The following is a 9,581-nucleotide window of genomic DNA, read 5'->3' as shown; positions in this document are numbered from 1 at the left end:
TTTTTTTTTTTTTTTTTTTGCACTTAAAGGAAGTGGTGTTGGTCTTGGGGAAACTGAAAAGTTGTTGGGTTTCTGTCCAAATGTTTATTCTTCGTGTTTTCCCTTGTCAACTCTTGCCTTATTTTTTTTTTTTTTGTTTTGAGACGGAGTCTCGCTCTGTCGCCCAGGCTGGAGTGCAGTGGCCGGATCTCAGCTCACTGCAAGCTCCGCCTCCCGGGTTTACGCCATTCTCCTGCCTCAGCCTCCTGAGTAGCTGGGACTACAGGCGCCCGCCACCTCGCCCGGCTAGTTTTTTGTATTTTTTTAGTAGAGACGGGGTTTCACAGTGTTAGCCAGGATGGTCTCGATCTCCTGACCTCGTGATCCGCCCGTCTCGGCCTCCCAAAATGCTGGGATTACAGGCTTGAGCCACCGCGCCCAGCCACTTTATTTTTTAAGACACTAATTAAAATTACTTTTAGAAAATGTTTGTTTTTTAAACATACTTGTCAAACTTGCCAGTTTTCTTATTACTGACCACCAAAAAATTGCTTCCAATGAACTAATTTTTTTTTCAGTTTGCAAAAATTTAATATAGTATTTAAATTCTCAGCCTTTGTAATATAAAGTCTAAATATAGAAATAGGTTGTTATGAATGACCCTGACTCATTTTATATCTCAATTTATTTTCTTCAAGTTTCTCTTAAAATGAAAAAAACAAAAAATGAACTGACTTTAAAGTTTGTGAAGAAAAGTCACAGAAACTTAATTTTGTTTCTCTTCTTATTTTGTAGATATCCATGACGACATTGAAAATGAATTTTTTGTATTCACCAGATATTCTTATATGAGAAGATCTATTTCAAACAGTCTAAATATTTTTTCTTCTGTTGGACCAGGATGGCGGGATTTAAGCGAGGGTATGATGGAAAGATTGCTGGATTATATGATCTGGATAAAACCTTGGGTCGAGGCCATTTTGCTGTGGTTAAACTTGCCAGGCATGTCTTTACGGGTGAAAAGGTGGCAGTAAAAGTTATTGACAAGACAAAACTGGACACTCTAGCTACTGGTCATCTTTTCCAGGAGGTGAGATGCATGAAACTAGTGCAGCATCCTAACATCGTCCGCCTTTATGAAGTTATTGACACCCAGACCAAACTATATCTTATTCTAGAACTTGGGGATGGAGGAGATATGTTTGATTATATAATGAAACATGAGGAGGGTCTTAACGAAGACTTGGCCAAGAAGTACTTTGCTCAAATAGTTCATGCTATATCTTATTGCCATAAACTCCATGTGGTTCACAGAGACTTAAAACCAGAGAATGTAGTCTTCTTTGAAAAACAAGGTCTTGTAAAGTTGACAGACTTTGGGTTCAGCAACAAATTTCAACCAGGGAAGAAGCTCACTACAAGCTGTGGATCTCTTGCATATTCTGCTCCAGAAATTCTGCTTGGTGATGAGTATGATGCACCTGCAGTAGGTAGGTAACCTCAGTCCAGTATTTGGCCACTTGAATTCTGCCAGCTAGAGTTGGTCAAATCAGTTGTTTATCTAAAAATGATGTCTAGAGAATTTAATTGGCCTTAACTAGCAAATTGGGTTTCATAAATGCCGTATATTCCTAAAGCTGGCAATTTGTTGATTTCAACCTTTAGATGGCACATGTCTAAAGTATATTTGTGAGTACAAAGGAAAATGAGTAAGTTACCATTTAAGGTAATCTCTTTTCTGCTCATTGTAATTTTTTTCTTAAGGTCCCAATGCTTTTCCTATCTTAGATTTTTCTTTTAGTGGCTGTCTTTAGCCATCTCCTCTCTGTGCATATCCTCTAACAATCATTGGAGACCCATATTGGAAAGGTACTGTAAATATTACAGTGCATTGTCAATAATTTGGGTATTAGAATCATTTATTAACTGTGAACTTGAACAAATGCTTGACCTGTCTGCTTCATTTTTTATCCATAATATAGAATTGAATCAGGTACAGGTGTAGCACTCCCATATTATCTTGTTTACTCTTCACAGTGACCTGTTGGGTTGTTATTGTCCATCTCATTGTTCAGAATAGGAAACTGGCATACAGAGGCTTTCTGTATGGTGGATTCTGGAATTGTGGTACCTTTGACATTCCTAACTGCCTTCTTTCCCTCTCCACACGCTTTGTGCTCTTTCACTCGTCAAGATTTATCTATTTGTGGTGAAAGTATTTACTGCCTTTCAGTTTGTGTCAACTTTGTCTTCTTGGGATTGTATTTGTTTTGAAGTTCATGTAGGAATTTGTGCTTAATTTTTTTTAAGGATTTGTTGATCAGAAGGTGCAGTCAGCTTTCTGTTAGTTTAATCTTGGAAAAAATGTACTAATATTACATGCACATGATGTCAGATTCATACATGTAAGTATTCTGCTTGCATTTGTGGTAACTTGAAATGCAGGTTAAAGGATTAATGACAAAGGTGCACTTAACGTTGAAGAGTGTTGATGTTATGTTGAATACTTTGTGCACCAAGACACTGATTTTCATGTTAAGACTTCATGTTCTGGAAAAGAAAGGGTTAATGAGCGGTTTCTGCCTACTACAGATAACTAGACTTCACTGAAGTCTTTCCTTAGAATATGTGAGTGGAGAGTTTTGATTAATGGAGCCATTCTAATCAGACAGTGAAGCCAGGAATTTCCAGAAGAAGAAACACAAATGTCTACACATGAAAAACTCTTGAACCTCATTAGTGCAAATTTAATAAGAGTATCCTATTAAAGATAAGGTACTCTTTAAAATCTATTAAACATAAGATACTCTTTCATACTTTTCACATTGGGAAAAACTAAAGTCAGACAAAACTTAAGTGTTGATAAGACCATAGACTATCAGGAACTCTTACACTATTTAGAAGACCATTTGGCAGTATCTGATAAAGTTAAAGATGTACACATCTGGTAACCCAGCAATTCTCTCCTACATATGCACTCTGGAGTAACTCTCACTTATGTATACAAGAGATTTTCAAAGAACGTTTTTAACAGCATTATTGAATGTACAGCAGGGGAATAATTTGTTCAGTGTTCATATTGAATTCTATATATGGTGAAAATTAAACATTTTTGCCAACATGATTGGATCTCAAGCATACTTTTTAGGGGAAACAAAGCAAATTGATGAAGAGTACATACAACATTTATATAATTTTTTTTTTTTTTTTTGAGACAGAGTCTCGCTCTGTCACCCAGGCTGGAGTGCAGTGGCATGATCTCAGCTCACTGCAAGCTCCACCTCCCGGGTTCACACCATTCTCCTGCCTCAGCCTCCCGAGTAGCTGGGACTACACGCACCTGCCACCATGCCCAGATAATTTTTTTTGTATTTTTAGTAGAGATGGGGTTTCACTGTGTTTGCCAGGATGGTCTCGATCTCCTGACCTTGTGATCCACCCGCCTTGGCCTCCCAAAGCGCTGGGATTACAGGCATGAGCCACCGCACCCAGCCAACATTTATATAAAATTTTAAAACATACAAAGCAGTGTCATATATTATTTACTATTATGTGCACGTGTATTACGTGTAGTAAACTCTGAAGAATGCGTGAGAGCAAGATAGGTTACTTCTAAGGGGCAGGCATATCTGTAGACTTTCAGCTGTATTGTTGATGTTTATTTTCTAAGTTGAGTGGTGGGTACACAGGGGTTCATTGTAATGTTCCTTTTACCCCCCCTTATATCTTAAATATTGCATAATAAAACTTTTAAAAAGCTATTAAAAAAGGAAAAGAAAACCACTTGGGAAGATGTTCACCAGTCTGATAAATGATTACCGTGTGTTGGTGAAGTAGGCTTGGGTGGCGTTCATGGGTAACATTTTCATTTTCATTATTTATAGTTATTTCAATTCATATTGTGTGATGCGTGATTGAAATATAGAATTGCTATTTTAAAAAAATGGACAGGTGTCTTTCTGTTAATGTACTATTAGTTTATCATGCCAAAAGTAGTCTGATTTTTCACAAATGTTTACTAAAATGAGCATACACAAAAATTAAAATCAGACATTATATTTTGAGATGTTACTAAATAAAAAAACTTTCTTTTTTTTTTTAAATAAGTGTTTTATAGTATGCTGGTCCTCTGCCTTGAGAATTCGCTGAGGAATTGTCTATTATTCTTTTCAAAAAATCAGATTTGATTTTACTTATCAACTATACTTTTTGTTTTAGATGTCTTTTTTTCTTTATTCTTTCTAGGATCTTTGAGGTTTTCTATTTTTTAATAGCATCATGTATCAAAAGCTTATTTCTGTGTGTCTTTGATTTCTAACAAATGGTTTATTAATGCTATTTAGAAGACAATTTGGCAATATCTGATGTGTACATCTTTAACTTTAATGCTGTGTGATTTGATGCTATATGATGCCCTCTCCCAGAATCTCTGAGGACGTCCTAGGGGTTTCACTCTGCAGTTGTTGTTCATTGCTAACATTTATCTTTGGTTTCTTATTTAACTGAAAGATTATTTAGAAAGGTGTTCCTTTTTAAAAATTCAAAATGGATAGATTTATTTTTCTCTTTGTTTTTTAACTTCTAATTTTAGTACACTGAAGTTAATTTATGCCCAATTGGTTTCTGCTTTGGATACTATTTTTAGATTTTCTTTGTGGCTTGATACATGGTAATTCATACCATGGTGACTATTCTTTATGTGATTAAAATATTTGTATAGTTAGAGTTTTTATACATACTTAGGATTATGCATTATGCATTTTGTTCCTTTGTACCCTTACATGTTTTTATTCTGACCTGTCATTTTCTGAGAGAATAATGCTAGTCTTCTATTCTGATCTGTGAATTTTGTAATTTAACCATTCTTTGCTTTATACATGGCACGGTCAAGCTTTGATTGGCAATAAAGATGTTAAAAGTTTCTAATATATTTTACATGATGAGATATACCTTTTATCAATACAAAAGTATACTCTTTGATATATATTGCCTTAAAGTCTGTTTTGTCATTGCTTTAAATTTATCCCTTTTAAACAATAAAGGCATACTTCATTTTATTGTGCATAACTTTATTGCATGTCTCAGATCTTGCAGTTTTTTTGTTTATTTACGTATTGAAGGTTACCACAACCCTTCATCAAGCAAGTCTCTTGGCATCATTTTTCGACAGCTTACATCATGCCTCTCTGTCACGTTTTGGTAATTCTCAAAATATTTTAAACTTTGTCGTTATTTATTTTTTATGGTGATCTGTGATCAGTGATCTTTAATGTTACTATTGTAGTTGTTTTGGAGTGCCAGACATAGCACCCATATAAGACAGCAAACTTAACCAATAAATGTTGTATGTGTTCCGACTGTTTCACCTACCAGCCATTCCCCCATCTCTCTCTCTCCTTGGGCTTCCCTATTCTCTGAGATACAACAATATTGAAATTAGGCCAATTAATTACAGTGGCCTCTGGGTGTTCAAGTGAAAGGAAGAGTGGTACATCTCTCACTTTTAAGTCAAAAGCCGTAAATGAATAAGCTTAGCGAGCAAGACATGGTGAGCCAAGATAGACTGAAAGCTAGGCTTCATGCACCTAACAGCCAAGTTGCGAATGCAAAAGAAAAGTTCTTGAAGGAAATTAAAAGTGCCACTCCAGTGAACACATGAATGGTAAGAAAGTGAAACAGCCATATTGTTGAGATGAAGAAAGTTTTAGTGGTGTGGGTGAAAGATCTAGCCAGCCACAATATTCCCTTAAGCCAAAGCCTAATCCAGAGCAAGGCCCTAACTCTCTTCAGTTCTCTAAGGGCAAAGAGAGGGGAGGAAGCTACAGAGGAAAAGTTTGAAACTAGCAGAGTTTGGTTCATGAGGTTTAAGGAAAGAAGCCATTTCCATAACCTAAAAGTACAAGATGAAACACCAAGTGCTGATGGAGAAACCAGAAGATCTAGCTAAGGTAATTGATGAAGGTGGCTCCACTGAACAACAGATTTTTGATACAACTAAAACAGCCTTCTATTGGAAGAAGATCCCATGTAGGACTTTCATAGCTAGAGAGAAGTCGTTGCCTGGTTTCAGTGCCTCAAAAGGTAGGCTGACACTCTTGTTATGGGTAAATGCAGCTGGTGACTTAAAGTTGAAGCCATGCTCATTAACCATTCAGAAAATCCTGGGGCCATTAAGAATTAAGTCAAATATACTCTACCTGTGCTCTGTAAATGCAACAACAAAGCCTGAATGACAGCACATCTGTTTACAGCATAGTTGACTGAATTTCTTAAGCCCACTATTTGAGACCTACTACTCAGAAAAAAAGATTCCTTTTAAAATACTACCACTCACTGACAATGCACCTGGTAACCCAAGAGCTCTGATGGAGATGTACAAGGAAATTGATGATGTTTTCATGCAGATAACACAGCATCCATTCTGCAGCCCGTGGATCAAGGAGTAATTTCGACTTTCAAGTCTTACTGTTTAAGAAATGCATCTTGTAAGGGTATGTCTGCCATAGGTAGTAATTCCTCCAATCCATCTGGGCAAAGTAAGTTGAAAACCTGGAAAGGATGCACCATTAAGAACATTCGTGACTCATGGGAGGAGATCAGAATATCAACATTAAGAGGAATTTGGAAGAAGTTGATTCCAACCCTCATGGATGACTTTGAGGGGTTCACAGTCTGTGGAGGAAATAACTGCATATGTGGTGGAAATAGGAAGATAAATAGAAAGGGAGCCTGAAGATATGACTGAATTGCTACAGTTTGATGATAAAACTTGAATGGATGAGAAGTGGCTTCTTAGGGATGAGCAAAGAAAGTGTTTTTTTTTTTTTTTTTTTAAATCTTAATTTTTTTAAATCCATGAACGCAGGTGAAGAAATGGTTTCTTAAGATGGATTCTATTAGTGAAGATGTGGTGAATATTGTTGAAATGACGACAAAGGATTTAGACTATTATGTAAACTCACATAGTAAGTTTGATAAAGCAGTGGCATGGTTTGAGAGAACTGACTTCAGTTTTGAAAGAGGTTCTGCATTTCTACTGTAGGTAAAATGCTGTCAAACAGCATTACATGCCAGAGATAAATCTTTCATGAAAGGAAGAATCACATGATGCAGCAAACTTCATTGTTGTCTTATTTTAAGAAATAGCCACAGCCATGCCAACCTTCAGCAACCATGACCCTGATAAGTAAGCAGCCATCAACATCAAGGCAGGAACTTCCACCAGCAAAAAGATTATGCCTTGACTCATTGAAGGCTCAGATGATTAACATTTTTTAGAAATAAGTTTTTTTTTTTTAATTTCTTTGAGACTGGGACTCTCTCTGTAGCCCAGGCGGGAGTGTAGTGGCATGATCATAGTTCATTGCAGACTTGAACTCCTGGGTTCAAGCAGTCCTCGCACTTCAGCCTCCTGAGTAACTGGGACTACAGGCGTGCACCACCACATCCAGCTAATTTTTAAAGTTTTGTAAAGATAGGGTCTTATTATGTTGCCTGGGCTGGTCTTGATAAAGTTTTTTTTATTTGTTTGTTAGTTTTTTTAATTTTTTGCCTGTGACACAGCCCCAGGAGATTCTGAGAACATGTGCCCCTCGTAAAGTATTTTTAAATTAAGGTATGTACAGTATCTTTTTTTAGACATAATGATGTTGCACATTTAATAGACTACAGTATAGTATAAACGTAACTTTTTATGCACTGGGAAACAAAAAGTTGTGTGTCTCGCTTTATTGCAACATTCGCTTTATTTCAGTGGTCTGAAACAGAACCCACAGTATCTCCGAGGTACGCCTGTGTATAGCAGTATTTCATGTCTAATCTATGAATCAGTCTTTGAATAGGTGATTTTGATTTATTTATATTTAATATTACTGGAGTGTTCGGACTTGTCCTGTCTTATTTTGTGGTTTTCATTTGCCTTATTATTTATTACCTTTTCCCATATTTTGTTAGATTATGCAAGCTTTCTTTGCTCTTTCCCCCGCAGTGGTTTGCACGATGTGTAATCTGTTTCTTTTTGTGTTGGTGTCCACCTTTAATGTCTAGATTTCACATTATTTCTCCTACCCTACAAATAAGAATCAGTTTGTTTTTACTTCTTTTTTGGTTAATAACATTCTTGTTTGCTTGTGTTTGTCTGTAATAAATACTTACTTTTTACTTAATTTTATGAATTTCTTGGCCTCCCTGTCCCTTTCTTGGATTATTTTATTTTGCTTTGTTTTGTTTGTAACCCTTTCAGAGAGGATTTTGAAAAATTCAAGTCCTTGTGTGTCTAAAATGTCTTCACATTTGAATGCTAATTTGACTGGATATAGAAATATATATTCAAAATCATTTTCCTCCCAACTTTGAAGATATGTTTTCAGATATTTTCTGTCATCTTTTGCTTTTAAAGTTGTCGCTGGGAAGTCTGATGCAAGACTAATTTTCTTTGTAGAACTACATTTCATTAATTCAGTGGAGCATATTTTGTTTTTCTTATTTTAACAGTTCCGAAAGTGCTTCATTAAGCAGGTTTTCTTGGGTGCTGCTGCTTCTGTTTGATGAACTTGGTTCCTGTCTCTCATTTTTCCTTCGTTCTTGGGGGTGTTCGTTGTTTGTTCATCTCTGTTTTTGAGATTTCCAGATACTTTGCTGTGAATATGATATCTGAGTACTCTAGGGGATATGGGAGAGGAGCAGGGTCATACAGCTGACTGGGGAGCGCTGGAATCTGGTCTTACTATTTGTCAGGTTGTTAATACACCTCTTGGACACCATCCCTCTCTCTGTTCCTAATGTCCACGATAGAGAGGAACATCCTCAACTTGATAAAGAGAATCTACAAAAGAGAATCTACAAAAAATCCTGAAACACATGTCTGCGTGGACATGCTTGGTGCTAGTGTAGAATTATAAGGTAGGAAATTAGTCCTCAGTTAATCCTTCTGATGGTTGTCTGGGTGCAGTTCTTTCCTGTTTCCAGTGTGCATCATCTAGAAAAGAGCACCACAGAAGCCCCCGCTAGCTGGATTTTGGGGCTCTGGTTTCCTCTTTCAGTCTGATCCTACCTGCCTTCTACTGTTTCTTTCATATCTAGGGATTTGGAAAGAGGAAGGGTAGCTAGATCATGCTCATGCACTATTGATTCAGTCAGCTCTCTGAGCTTTCAAGAATGTATATTAAGTTGATTTCACAGAGTCAGAAAGGATGGGGGGGCAAAAGAATCTGTGGGAAAAATCCTGGAATCTCTCATTGCAGTCTGTGGAATTACTGTGGTAGAGTGCAGTGCAGTGGTGTATACCGTGGAGAACTCATTGCTGCTTGTCACATCAGGTTATACAGTGGAAGAAGAGACAGGGCAATGAACCTGTGCCTGCTGGGCCAAGACAAGTGTAATGTCTTTGCGCTGAGCGACCAGGCTCTGCTGAAACTGATGGATGCATGGCTGCTTGTCCTGTGGGGTGGCCTGCTTGTAGTGAGGTTCCAAGTGAATTTCTTGATAAATAAAGGTTTTGTCAGAGCAGCATTAGGAAAGAACTTACTCTTTAAAAAATTGTACTTTAGGCCGGGCGCTGGTGCTCAAGCCTGTAATCCCAGCACTTTGGGAGGCCGAGACGG

The 9,581-nt window shown here is 37.1% G+C and overlaps 1 protein-coding gene across 1 annotated transcript in view; it reads left to right on the top strand.

Moving 5' to 3' along the window:
- Positions 1-9,581, top strand: part of SNRK (SNF related kinase) — a 69,697-nt gene that overhangs the window by 20,979 nt on the left and 39,137 nt on the right. The window contains 1 exon segment of the mRNA XM_017876323.1: positions 775-1,469. Coding sequence (XP_017731812.1) covers positions 881-1,469 — 589 coding nt within the window. The 5' untranslated portion in view covers positions 775-880.

Source organism: Rhinopithecus bieti, unplaced genomic scaffold (assembly GCF_001698545.2).
Source record: "Rhinopithecus bieti isolate Rb0 unplaced genomic scaffold, ASM169854v2 scaffold_9581, whole genome shotgun sequence".
NCBI lineage: Eukaryota > Metazoa > Chordata > Mammalia > Primates > Cercopithecidae > Rhinopithecus > Rhinopithecus bieti.
This window is presented reverse-complemented; position numbering and strand designations above follow the sequence as displayed.